The sequence below is a fragment of the Staurois parvus genome, unplaced genomic scaffold (assembly GCF_062004578.1).
Source record: "Staurois parvus isolate SC_StPar_1 unplaced genomic scaffold, SC_StPar_1.0 ptg000354l, whole genome shotgun sequence".
Lineage (NCBI taxonomy): Eukaryota > Metazoa > Chordata > Amphibia > Anura > Ranidae > Staurois > Staurois parvus.
In genome coordinates this window covers 7,636,143-7,650,902 of record NW_028318150.1, presented here as the reverse complement: position 1 = coordinate 7,650,902, position 14,760 = coordinate 7,636,143, and the positions used below count along the sequence as shown (strand labels likewise).

Genomic DNA, 14,760 nt, shown 5'->3' with positions numbered 1-14,760 from the left:
ACACGTTTTGTCCTTTTTTGTCTATATATATTTTTTTGATAATTTCATTTTTTCACTTATGCATTTGATACTCACCTGTTGTTTCTCATTCTATGGATTCCGTTCTTTATATGGTACTATATATTTTGATCACGTGTTTGGTGTTACTTTTCACGTTTATGCTTATTTATTATTTGTGTGCTCACTTTGAGTTTTCGCCATTGTTGGTCTGGTTCACTTGTATATATTTTATATACAGGAGGCACTTGGCCCCCCTGTTCACTTCATTGCTTCCCATCCTCATAATTTTTTGCACATTGCATATCATTGTTTATATATTCTTTGATCACGTAGTTGTTATCCGTATTTAATGTTTTTTTAATTCTGGTATTTATCAGTTTATATTAATTTATAGAGAACTAGCGCAGCACCACCCTTGTTAGTTTGTTTCCACTATTTGATATTCTAGTTAGGTGTTAGCAGCCATTCCTGGTTCTTGTCGTCTGGGGTTTAGATTCACTTTTTTTTTTTTTTTTTAAGCTTGAGGTTTATCTCTGTTTCAGTATAGAATTCAAGAGCCAACCTGTCAGTGCCCGTAGCCTTAGCAGGTTTAAATTTAACTGTTGCAGTATTTACTTAAAAAGTGTTAGCTGGGGTTTGGCTTTCATTTGTTAGCGTATCTAAATCTACAGAGCCAAACATGGCCTGAATTTTGAGCCATGTATAGTGAGCTTTAGCTATCGAAGTGGCAATTTTAACTTTCTGTATACAGGACCTGTTCTGACATTTCTCTCCTACAATAAATTTTTTTCTCTAGAAAATTACTTAGAACCCCTAAATATTTTATTTATATATATATATATATATATATATATATATATATATATATATATATATATATATATATTTTTTTTTTTTTTTTAAGCAAAGGCCCTAGAGCAGGGGTCCTCAAACTTTTTAAACGGGGCCAGTTCACGGACCTTCACAATGTTTAGGGGCCAGACTATATTTTGAAAAAAATATGAACAAATTCCTATGCACACCGCACATATCTTATTTGTAGTGCAAAAAAGCAGGAAAAAAAAGAAACAATATTTAAAATGCACTGTACTTTGTAAGGCACTGGACACCACAATACACTGTAACACACTGGACACCGCAATGCATTGTACTCTGTAACGCACTGGACACCCCAATGCACTGTACTCTGTAACACTCCTCTCCTGTTGCTTCTCTGGCTCTAGCAGGTGAAACCCTGGGCTTCCAGGCTGCTGCTCACTGGGTCCTCATGGCTGAGGACCCAGCAAGCAGCCTATCTACTTGTTGGGTGGCGCCGGGGTTCCCATCCATCACCCCCCCCCCCCCATGGGCCCGATAAACGCCTGTGGCGGGCTGTATCTGGCCCGCGGTCCGTAGTTTAAAGACCCCTTCCCTAGATAATAAAATGGGGGGTTTTGCAATTGTCATATGATATTTGCACAGCGATTTTTAAAACACAAATTTTTTTTAAGGAAATATAATGTTATTAGTTGCACACAATATAATACCCATTGTTTGGTAAAATATGAAAGATGGTTTTACACCCATCAAATAGATTCCTAACGTTACATTTTAAAACTGCATATGCCCATAGAACGGCGCCAAACTATGGTACTATAACATCTCTATAGGTGACTCTTTAAAAGCCTTTACAGGTTACCAGTTTTGAGTTACACAGGAGGTCTAGAATTATGGGTCTCACTATGACATTTGCAGTGATACCTCATGTGTGGTGTGAACACAGTTTATATGTGTGTGTGACCTTTGCGCGTGGGGATGGGGGGGATTTAAAAATGTTCTAATTTATTAATTTTTTTTTTTTTCATTATTTTTACTCTGTCCCCTTTTATCTTTGTTTGACCACTTTTATTGCTATCACAAGGAATTGTTTACATCCAGCGAAACCAAAATGACAAAATACTGTCCACTTCTGGTATTGAGCTCTATTGTAAGCTGGTGGATGGGATGGGAGAACCCGGAAAAGGTTCCGGGGAGTGGCGAATGGGGGGGGGGCGCACCTGCTTAGTGAAATTAATCCAGTGGCTAATTAGCTGCTAGGATTGATTTTACATTTATTCAGCCCTGGCCAAAAGTTGTGAGGATGACACAAATATTAATATTCACAGTCTGCTGCTTCATTGTTTTTCAGATGTTACTATGGTATACTGAAGTATAATTACAATCATTTCATGAGTGTCAAAAACTTTTGTTGACTATTAAATTTGTGCAAAGAGTCAATATTGGCAGTGTTGACCCTTCTTTTTTTAAGACCTCTGCAATTGGCCCTGACATGTTGTCAAGCAATTTCTGGGCCACATCCTAACTGATGGCTGCCCATTCTTGCATAATCAATGCTTTGAGAATTTGTGGTTGATTTTTTGTTCACCTGCCTCTTGTGGATTGACCACAAGTTTTTAATGGGATTAAGGTCTGGGGAGTTTCCTGGTAATGGACCCAAAATTGTGATGTTTTTTTCCTCAAGCCACTTAGTTATCACTTTTGCCTTGTGGCAAGGTGCTCCATCATGCTGGAAAAGGCATTGTTCATCACTAAACTGGTTTTTGGATGGTTGGGAGAAGTTGCTCTCAGATGTTTTTGTACTATTCTTTATTCATGGCTCTGTTCTTAGGCAAAATTGTGAGTGAGCCCACTCTCTTGGCTGAGAAGCAACCCCACAGATGAATTGTCTCAGGATGTTTTACTGTTGGCGTAACACAGGACTAATGGTAGTGCTCACCTTTTCTTCTCCAGACAAGGTTTTTTCCAGATGCCCCACAACAATCGGAAAGGGGATTCATCAGAGAACATGACTTTACCCCAGTCCTCAGCAGTCCAATCCCTGTATCTTTTGCAGAATATTAGTCTGTCCCTGATGGTTTTCCTAGAGAGAAGTGGCTTCTTTACTGCTCTTCTTGACACCAGGTCATCCTCCAAAAGTCTTTGCTTCACTGTGCATGCAGATGCACTCACACCTGCCTGCTGCCATTCCTGAGCAAGCTCTGCACTGGTGGCGCCCCAATCCCGCAGCTGTATCAACTTTGGAAGACAGTCCTGGCACTTGCTGGACTTTCTTGGGTGCCCTGAAGCCTTCTTCACAACAATTGAACTTTTCTCCTTGAAGTTCTTGACCTGATAAATGGTTGATTTAGGTGCAATCTTAGTAGCAGCAATTGCCTTGCCTGTATATCCCTTTCTGTGCAAAGCAATGATGACTGCACGTGTTTCCTTGCAGGTAAATTAATACTTGCGTCATTCTCAAAACCTTTGGCCAGGGCTGTAGAGCATCGCTGGCTGGAAAAAGACACCCAAATGATGCCTGTAGCTGCAAAGTCCAGGACATCCTATGACGTCCTTTGGGCAGGAAGTGGTTAAAGTGGAGGCTTTTACACAATTAAAATGCTTTGTCTTTTCCTTTTAAGAATGAACCTTGTAATACACTATAAATTTCTGCACAATGTCTTGTAACATTTATAAAAAAAAATAACCTTTTACAGCATTTTCTTGTCTTGTTTGTAGCTTCCATTTAGCCTTTTGTAACCTCAAAGCTTAGTGTTCTATTGTCTGATCCTCAGAGACTTGTACTTTGTGTCTCTAAAGAGTTGCTGGTTGTAAAGTATGTGTACCTTTTGTACCTTGTTTCAACTTCAGTATTGCATTTGCATTATCTTAGAACATAACCGTTTGTATTTATAGACTGTTTTTACCTCTAACATTTCTGCTTTCCTTAGCATACACTAAGGAGTGTTTTGCATTTAGAAGTGCATGCTACATTACTGGACAGTAATTATAAGTAAGCAAAGATATAAAATTGTATTTATCAGTTATTTTATCCATTTGAGCTCCGCAAAGTTTTACCCCCTTCATGACCAGTGCATTTTTCTGCTATGTGGCACTGCACTGCTTTAACTGCTTTCCCGCCGCCCTATAGCACATATACTGCTACAAGGCGGCAGGGGTGCGCAAAATCACGTATATATACGTGATTTCGCATTTCCGGGTAGGGAGTGCGCGCCCTATCCACGCCGTTGTTCACGGCCTTGGCTGTCAATCACCGGGTCCTAGCCGGTGATTAGTCGCTGACACCCAGTGATCGAGGAGCATTACCCACAGAAAGAGAGCAGAGCCATACAAAGCAGTGTGCTTACAGTGTAAAGCACTCAGCATACAGTAAAACTGCACACAGTTAACGCTTTGATCGCCCCACATGTTAACCGCTTTTTGCTCAGTGCTATTAGGACAGTGTCAGTGCTTTTTATTAGCACTGATCACTGTATTGTTGTCACTGGGGATGTCAGTGACACCAAGTCAGTACCCTTCAGTGTCAGAAGGCTGCCACAGTCCAGCTATAAATCGCTGATCGCAGCTATTGCTAGTCAAAATAAAACAAAATAAAAATCCCAGTATCTATAATGCAATTTGTAAATGCTATAACTTTCATATAAACCAATTAATTTTCGCATATTGGGATTTTTTTTTTTTTTTTTTTAGCAAAGACATATAGCAGAATACATTTTGGCCTAAATTTATGACTAAATTTGATTTTAACATTTTTTTACTTCACATGTTTAATAGCAAAAAGTCAAAAATATTGTTTTTTTTTTCCTCAAAATTGTCGGTCTTTTTTTTTTGTGCTATAAAAAAAAAAAAAAAACCGCACAGGCCATCAAATGCCACTGGAAGAAAGCTCTATTCATGGGGGGAAAAAAAGGAAGTAAATTTAATTTGAGTTCAGCGTTGCATGACTGCGCAAATGTTAGTTAAAGTAAGGCAGCGCTATAATGCTAAAAATGGATTGGTCAGGAAGTAGGGTAAATTCTTTGGAAAGCAAGTTAACTGGCAATTGCTCGGTCCTGCAACACTGTACCCAAATAAAATGTATATCTTTTTTTTTTACATAAATGGAGCTTTATTTTGGTGGTATGTAATCACCACTGGGTTTATTTTTTATTCTATAAACGAAAAAAAGACCAAAAGATTTTGGGGAAAAAAACAATATATTCTGCTTTATATACGGTTATTTTCTGTTTTAAAACATATCCAATTAAAAATTTTATTTTTTCTTAAATTTAAGCCAAAATGTATTCTGCTACATTCCTTTGGAAAAATAAAGCCTAGTAAGTGTATATTAATTGGTTTGTGCGAATGTTAGTGTCTACAAACTATTGTGTATATATACTGGAATTTCACGCAGCTATGACGCTGTTCTGGTAAAAGGTGGTGATCAGCGACATATAGTGGGACTGTGATAGTGTGGAAGGAAATTTGGTGCTAGCTGACCCTGGCTGGGAGGTACATTGACAAGGACATGAACAGTGACGCTAATATTGTACACTGTTGCTGTACTAATGACACTGACTGGGAAGAGGTTAACATCTAGGGGCAATCAAAGGGTTAACTGTGTGCTTAACCATGCATAATATGTGCTGCTTTTTCTTTGTCAGTCTTTTTCTCCCTGCTTTTCAGGGAGAATAAATAGCCAGGTCTCTGTTACATGTACACAGAGTTCTGTGTTTTGTAAGCACAGAACTCTTTGTGTGATTGGACACTGCTGATTTTAGCCAAAATCTTTGGCTGAAATCAGCAGACAAACCCATGCTGTGTCCAATCACAGTGTTGGCTGGCAGAGGGTTTGGCCAAGACGTACCAGTACGTTGCCTAGCCTGGCTGTGCCACTTGCCTGAAGTACATGTACTGCGTGCGGGCAGCCAGTGGTTAAAAAATTTAAGGTGGTATGAGCAGAGATTGTCCCAAGTCTGTAAACAGCTTGCTTTGTGAAGCCTCTATTCAGGTTTAGATTGAAGTTCCTAGACAGACAAGACATTATACAATCAAAAATTTGGGGGGGGGGAGAGTGCTTCTTACTGTAAGATAGCACCACGCCCTTGTGCTTATGTGGCCAGCTGCCAAAATACAATAGCCACAGCACGAGATTGGTTTATATGGATTCTATAACATAAGATGGAGGAATCCAGTTTTTTTTTTCCCTGCAGTCTAAACGTAGAAATATTCTGTGTATGGCCAGCCTAAGTTGTCATGACCCCTACAGTTTTATGTTTTTACTGAGAAATAACACTACCCTCACCTAGCCAACACTACCCTCACCTAGCCAGAAAAAAGTTGGAGATGTCAGGCAGGTGATCTGTTATATATTGCTCAAACACTCAGCCATTTTGCTTTTTCTTTTGGGCACATGAATTGTCCACAGCTGCCTCGTGTGAAGCTAATCCTTGTATGTGCCGGAGTCTGAGGAAGGATGAAGTACATCTTATCTCCGTAGGCATTTCTCTACATTAGGGTATGGATCACAAGTTGAAAAAAATAAAAGCATCCAGATGGTGGAGTGTGGCAATCCATTATATTTACAAATTTGTTCAAACCTTTCTTACTAAAATATTAAAAAAACTAGTTTTAATTTGAATGCTCTTGCTGGCTAATCGAGTTGCCCGCTGAGGTACCTTTCTACAATCTTGGCACAGAACTTAAGCTTTAACAGTTCATTTTAATAGCGCAAGCTAACTTCTTGTGACAACTTGCACTGTTTTCCCTGCTTTTGTTCTTTGTTGTTCTCCATTATTTTGTTCGTAATCACAGTTTATTCCAATTTTATGTAGATTGTGACACATAGAGGAACATTTTTGTATTCACATGAATAACAATGTAGTAATTTCAAGCATAAAATACAATGTCTAATAAACTCCACGCAGTTTTCTTATCTGCTGCCATGAAAGTAGCTTCTGAAAACAGACAGTGCCATATCCGGATCATTGTGAAATGGCTCTTACTGTGCAGTGTTTATAAATGTACCATCATGCAGCGGGCTTCACTCTGTAAAATGAAACTACAGTTATGTTGCTTTTAATTTCCTGTTGTGCTGGAGTACTTTATGAGCTTTTTACGTAGCGTTGGCTGTGTGGTGATAATTGTAATATTCGCTACAATTTTGTGTAGCTACTTAGGTGTTCTTTTCATTTGCAGTGGGATATGATTTTTCCTATTTTTTTATTTGTTTTTATTTCCACAGGATAAAAAGTGGATTCTCAATCATGAAGATGTGACATTAGGAGAATTACTGGGAAAAGTGAGTAAAGAAGATGGATAGCAATAAAATGTGTCCACATTTATTCAATAGAACATATGCAAAAGAAAAAATAAAACAAAACTGAGCTTCCTTAAGATATAAAGAGTAGCAAATCCTTTCAATATCTTCCCTCTAAAGATAGTATTTGTGACAGAACAGTCCAAACGTTCCTCATATAACCTTATTATTGCATATTGAATGAGTTGCTTAGGCAAAATATAGGGAAAACACTCAGAAATTGCTAGGGGTTAACCTGATTTCCAGATATAAAGATTTTACCTTTTGGGGCTCATTTCTGTGCTATACTTTGCTCATCACACCTCACAATTTTTAGGTCACCTTGATTTGTCTCACGTATTACTATGGGGCTCATTTAAAAAGCTTTACTTTATGCTTATAATGCACTGTGATGTGCTCACGGATGTGCTGTGCGCTTTGCCAGCCACACAGCCCCTAAGTCCTGAATGGTGTAAAAAAAAAAAAAAAAAGAGCCTGGGTCATCTGACCTGTCACAAGTCACATGATCCTCTCTCCTCCAATAATGAGGTTCTCTCTGCTTTATGTCATAGAAAGAATGCATATAGCTTCACTAGCTACATACCATGGCCTCACATTTATGAATGGGGATGGCTGGGGTGTACTATGTCTGCCTTCTCTTATAAAGGCGCCCGATCGGTGAACGCCCGATCGGTGTGCAACAAGCTTACCGCCATCCACGACCTCTTTGTTTCCCGCTCCCTCAACCTCCTGGCGATTACGGAAACCTGGATCCAGCCCACTGACTTTACCTCCCCTGCTGCACTCTCCTACGGCGGTCTCACCTGGACCCACTCACCCAGGCCCAACGGTCGTAAAGGTGGTGGGGTTGGCCTGCTCCTGTCACCGCTGAGCACCTTCCGAGTCCTCCCAAACCCCCCCTCCCTATCCTTCTCCTCCTTCGAGGCCCACTGCGTCCGACTATTCTCCCCAACCCCCCTGAAGATTGCTGTGATATACCGGCCTCCTGGATCCATACCCCGCTTCCTGGAAGACTTCTCCTCCTGGCTACCCTTCTTCCTCTCCTCTGAGCTACCCACTATCATCCTTGGGGATTTCAACATCCCTGTCAACCTCGACAACCCGGACACAGCCCGTCTCCTCCACTTAACCTCCTCCTTTGCACTTGCACAGTGCATACAATCCACCACCCACTCCGACGGTAATATCCTTGATCTTGTCTTCTCCAACCGCTGCGCTCCCCACAACCTCACTAACACCCCCTTCCCTCTCTCTGACCACAACCTGATTACTTTCTCTATCTCCTCATCCTCCAATGCCTACCCTTCCAAATGTCACACTACTACCAGCCGTAACCTCCGCAACCTTAACCCTGCCTCCCTCCACTCCGCAGTTGATCAACTCCATGACCGCATCCTCCCCCTGTCCTGCCCCGACTTGGCTATGACCGCCTACAACAATGCGCTGTCAACAGCCCTTGACTCACTAGCGCCTTTAACCACACGCAACATCAGACCCCGACCGCTCCAGCCCTGGCAGACTGATCACACCAAAACCCTCAAACGACACAGTCGTGCCCTGGAGCGACTATGGCGCAAAACCAAATCCCAACAAGCCTTCACCCGATACAAATCTGCCTTCCACACCTACACCTCCTTCCTCCATACTGCCAAACAAGCCTACTTCCTGACCCTCATCAAGGCCCTCTCCTCCAATCCTCGCCGACTCTTCTCCACCTTCAACTCTCTACTCTCGCCACCCCCACCTTCACCCAGCACCTCACTCACTGCCCTTGAGATTGCCAATCACTTCAAAAACAAGATTGACACAATTCGCAAGGACATTGCCGCAACTCACACGCCTTCTCAACCCGTCCCCTCTCACACAGCTACCCCCTCATCCCCCCTCCCCCTCGACATAACCCACAGGGACTTCGTCGCTGCTCAAACTCCCTCCAACCCCCTTCCCCCTCACTCAGCTACCCCCTCTACACCCCTCTCCCAAGGCCCCACCACTGCTCTGACCTCCTCTCCCACCCCACCCTACATTCCTCATACTGAAGCTCCCCCAACACTCCGCACCTTTGACCTTACTACCATCGAAGAAGTCTCCAAGATCCTCTCTGATGCCCGCCTCACCACCTGCCCCCTTGACCCTATCCCCACACAACTCCTACAACCTCCCTCCCCCTCCATCCTACGCTCCCTCACCCACATCTTCAATCTCTCCCTCTCCTCCGGCACTTTCCCTTCCCCTCTGAAACATGCACACATCACCCCCATACTTAAAAAGCCCTCCCTGGACCCCAATGACCCGAACAACCTCAGACCCATCTCCCTGCTCCCATTTACATCTAAACTCCTCGAGCGCCTAGTCTACGCCCGCCTATGCTCTCACCTCAACGACAACAACCTCCTCGATCCCCTACAGTCCGGCTTCCGTCCCCTACACTCCACCGAAACTGCCTTACTCAAACTCTCCAACGACCTGCTAACCGCCAAAGCTAATGGCCACTATTCAGTGCTCCTACTCCTTGACCTCTCTGCGGCCTTTGACACAGTCGACCACCCCCTCCTCCTCAAAAAACTACACTCCCTCGGCCTCAGAGATTCTGCTCTCTCCTGGCTCTCATCCTACCTGTCACAACGCTCTTTCAGCGTTACCTATAATGCCACCACCTCCCTCTCACTCCCCCTCTCTGTTGGGGTCCCTCAAGGCTCTGTCCTCGGGCCCCTTCTCTTCTCCATCTACACCTCCTCCCTTGGCCAACTCATACACTCTCACGGCTTCAACTACCACCTCTATGCCGACGACACACAAATCTATCTCTCAACCCCCCACCTCACCCCCTCGGTCTCCTCCCGAATCACACACCTGTTGAGCGACATATCAGACTGGATGTCGCTCCACTTCCTTAAACTGAACCTCTCCAAAACCGAGTTTCTTGTCTTCCCTCCAGCCCGGACACCACCCCCCATTGACTTCTCCATCATGTCCAACAACGCCACCATCAAACCCGCCCCGCACGCCAGAGTACTTGGTGTCATTTTGGACTCCAACCTATCCTTCCAGCCCCAAGTCCACTCTTTAACAAACTCGTGCAGACTCCACCTCCGCAACATCGCCAAAATCCGCACGTTTCTAACTCCAGAAACCACTAAACAGCTCATCCACTCCCTCATCATATCGCGACTCGACTACTGCAACTCCCTCCTCACTGGCCTGCCTCGCCGCTGGCTATCCCCGCTTCAGTCCATCCTGAATACGGCTGCCAGACTCATTCACCTTTCCAACCGCTCCGTTTCCGCCACCCCCCTCTGCCAATCCCTCCACTGGCTTCCGATTGCGCAACGGATCAAATTCAAAATCCTAACGCTGACGTACAAAGCTGTCCACCATACTGCCCCGAACTACATCACTGACCTAATATCCAAGTACCGCCCAGCACGCACACTCCGCTCCTCACAAGACCTCCTTCTCTCTAGTTCCCTGGTCTCCTCCTCCCATGCCCGCCTCCAGGACTTCTCCAGGGTGTCACCCATCCTCTGGAACTCCCTGCCCCAACCCATCAGATTATCACCTACTCTCCTCTCCTCTCCTTTAGGCGCACCCTGAAAACCCATCTCTTCAGGGAAGCCTACCCCGCCCCCTGCTAACTTGCCGACCTCCTCCACTCTTCCTACCACTCCATCCCCCACAGCTATCTCCTCCTGTGCCACCATCCCCTCCCTCCTAGATTGTAAGCTTGAAAGAGCAGGGCCCTCGATCCCCTCATGTTTTGCATTGTATTGGTATTGTTCTGTCACATGTTCTGTCCCCCTTTGTAATGTACAGCGCTGAGCGAACTATTGGCGCTTTATAAATACTGAATAATAATAATAATAAAGGCAACACAATTACAAGGAGGAAAGGGGGAGAGTTGAGTCTTACAAGCCGATAATGTCTGAGTTGGAATTGTAGTTGTATCATGTGCATCCTTTTCAATCTGCATTTGCTTTCTAAGAACTCCCTTTAGTAACCCACAGTATTTTCCACATAGGCCTCTAAAAATTACTTGCATATTTCTATCAATGCTCACGTAAATGTCTTCTATTTATTGACACTTGTTCTCAGATATGGCCATATATTTCAGCGTTTGTTCTATAAGCTGAAGATGATTAATAAAGCAGGCCATGAACAGCCTGTCAGATCAGCAAAAATATAGTAACTACTGTGCAGTGCAACGCCATATTATCTGAGCAGTCTGGCGTTGTAACACCTGTCATATCTCTCATTGCTGTGTCACTGCTGCTGACACCTTCTCCTGGTCTTATACTGTGCTTCACATAAGCCACCTTGATTGGCTGTTTCGAGATGATGTAACGCTTACACATGTGCAAGGAGGTTAATACAATGCTAGGGTTGTACACTGAGCTGTGCATGCATGGTTCAGTATACATTTATAAAAATAACTTTGCTGGCAGATAAGATGCTTTCTGGCAGCAATGATTTAAAAAAAATAGTTTAGCTCTGGATTACTCTTTAGGCATGCCCTCACATTATATACAGTATTTGGCATCCATGAACTTCCACGGTGCTTATCTACATATTCCTATTTATCCACCTCATCAGTGCTTAATTCACTAGTTTCCAGTTTGTCGCACTGCCTTTTGGCCTGCTTCCAACGTATTGACCAATAGTACCTCTTCTCACCCTTCTCGGGTATCCAGGTCATAGGTTATCTAGATGACCTTCTCCTGAAAGACTCCTCTCCCTTCCAGCTGTCAGCAAACTCCTGAGCTAAGCAAGGAATTCCTTAACTTGGTGGAACAACAGCCCAGCTTTAACAAAATGGAAGTCTTTTCTTCCCTATAACTGGAAAGTGACAACAGATGTCATTCAGGCTGGAGAGGAGTGTTCAAGTCTCTCGCAGTCCAAAGAATATGGTCACCTGTTGAAGCCAAGCTCCCCTTCAGCATCAAGGAGCTCACAGCAGTTCAGATGACTTTGCAACACTGGACCTCCAATTCTGCAGGGACACCAATGCCTTGGCTGTAGATTGTTAACTATGAAGGTTGTACCAGGAGTCTTGCAGGTTTGAAGGAAGCAAACTAGTTAATCTCATGGATAGGAAATCTGTGTCCACAAATCTTTGCAGTCCTTATCCAATGAGTCGACAAGTAGAAAGTGTACTACCTTATTCACTATCGCCTGGATCAAGGGGAGTGGGCCCTTTACCCAGACATCTTCAATCTCATATGCCAGACTGCCAATATAGATGTCCTAGCCTCCAGATTAAAAAACAAACTACCTCTGTTTTGTGGCCAGGACCAAAGACCTTCTAGTGCTGCCTTCGGATGACTTGACAATTCTCTGGTTCACTTTTAACTATGCCTTCCCTTCAATGGTAATTCTGCCTCATCTGCTCAAAAAGATAGTGCTTACATGCTGGGAAAGGGAAGTGCTTTATCCAGATTGGTCGCCTAGAGTGATCATACCTGGACCCTGCTGAGGAAGATTAGGACAGCCTGTCGAGTTGGCAGTTTGCTCACTTGGGTGTCTGGTAATGATGCTGGCGCTTAACAGGACCAGGGTGGTGATCCCGAAGGGGTGTGGTGTATACCTGAAGGCTCCTTTAAGTCATGTCTGTTGTGATTGGGGCACATTGGTCTTTGTAACAGACCTGCGACCTGGATGACGTACCTTTTGTGTATTGGAAGTCCCTCTTTGTGTATTTTTCTCTTGGTGGTTTCCTATGCTTCAGGGGCACTTGCTGTTGGTGGAGGGGCAGCTGTATTATGGTTGCCATTGTTCTGCGGGGTGTTTTGCTGTCTATTTCCTGTGTCTGCTGGCTGAGTACTACACTGCTGTAACTGTGTTCAGTAAGGGTGGGTTAAGCCTCACAACATGTGGTCAGTGACTTTCAAAATGCCTTGTAAGATTACATTTTTGGCAACTGTCTAGACTGGGTGTCATGTCCATACATATGAGTTAGATCCTGTGGCTTAAATACTGGTCAGCTGAACCTTTCTGTAAGAAGCAACTTGAGTGGCTGCCCTTTTGAGGATGAGCCCTTATGTCATCCTTTGATGCAGAAGGTGACTATGGTTAAATGCTCACTGCTGTCCCTGAGGAAGGTGGCAAAGCCTACAATTAAAAAAGAAACAGGAGCCGTTTTCAACTTCTGGGAAGCAGTCCTTTCATGAGGCACAAGCCTCAGCCTACAGGAGGTATGGAAGAGTTCAGCTATGAGGAAAGATTAGAGGAACTGAATTTATTCTCTTTTGAGAAGAGGAGATTAAGGGGGGATATGATCAACATGTAAAAATACATAAGTGGTCCATATAGTAAACTTGGTGTTAAGTTATTCACTTTAAGGTCATCACAGAAGACCAGGGGAAAATCTTTACACCTGAAGGAAAATGCTCCAAATATGGTGAAAACTGTGTAATAGACTCCCTCAAGAGCTAGTTCTGGCCAGCTCAGTAGATTGTTTAAGAAAAAAAAAAAAAAAGAAAAACCTTAATATTTTTCCTAGTTATACATAATACAACTGGATACTTGTATGTAAAGTTAATCCAGGGAATATCCGATTACCTCTTGGGGGATCAGAAAGGATTTTTTTTTTCCCCTGCTGGAGCAAATTGGTTCATGTTTATTGGGGTTTTTTTCCTTCCTCTGGATCAACTGTGGGTATAGAATTGTGTATATAGGATTATATATTTTTTTTCCCTTATTGGTTGTGCTACATTATACTATGTAACTACAAGCAGAAGCTCACCACTAAGTTCTGCGAGAAGAACTAGAACCCAAAAAGTTCCCACTGTTGAGAGTAGCCCGCTTCCTAGTGAAGGGGCACCCCCACTGTTACTGGTGAAGAGATGGTGCTCTGCCATTGAGTCTGTCTGGGCTCAGGAAATCACAGATAAATGGGTGTGCTGTGTAGTCTCCAGAGGTTATACGCCGGAATTCTGATGCTTTCACCTTCCATGCAGTATATGCTCAAATGTCTCTTTGGTGCTTAAGAAAAGAGAAGTTTTCTTTGCAGTGCTGGAAATGTTCCTTTTTCAGGGTGACATTGTGCCAGTTCAAGAAGAGGAGGTTTCACAGCTCCTATTCAAACATCCTTATGGTTCTTAATCCAAGTGGTGATTTCTGGATTATTTTAGACCTTGAGGGTCTCAACACTTTGCCTTTCAGGCACTGCTATTCATCCTTTCCACTGTTGTCAAAGTATTTACAAAAGTGTTTGCTTTTCTTCAGTCTGGTCTGAAGTTGTCTCTGACCTTAACCCCAAACCTCAGATGTGCGTTCACTTTAAATAATTTGGGCCAAGCTGGCATGAGCTACAGCTACTAGCATCAGCTACACACAGTATGCAGCACTGTTAATCCACAGCAGTGCGGAGAGTTCCTGTTTGCTGCCGGAAAAAAATTGATTTGTGTTGAGTGCTTCTCAGCCATTCTGTCGTATTTTTACCAGTGAATACAAGGCTTCCTCTAATTTGCTGAGGTAAAGATTGGGATATCATCCACCCACCTGTTCCAGTGGAAGCCTTGAATTCACATATAAAAATACAAGGCTTCCAGTGAATGGCTGAGAGAGACTCCGCCCATCTCGATTTTGTGCTAGCAGCAGATGGGAAATCATTTTACCACTGCTAGAACACGCGCCTGTGCATTGCATGT

At 43.4% G+C, this 14,760-nt stretch overlaps 1 protein-coding gene across 1 annotated transcript in view; it reads left to right on the top strand.

Annotated features, from left to right (window-relative positions):
- Positions 1-14,760, top strand: part of LOC149456626 (tyrosine-protein kinase Fer-like) — a gene marked incomplete at its 5' end in the record, with an annotated part of 188,293 nt that overhangs the window by 34,091 nt on the left and 139,442 nt on the right. The window contains one exon of the mRNA XM_089684752.1: positions 7,040-7,096. Within this exon, the coding sequence (XP_089540878.1) occupies positions 7,040-7,096 (57 nt within the window). The remainder of the gene's footprint in view (positions 1-7,039; positions 7,097-14,760) is intronic.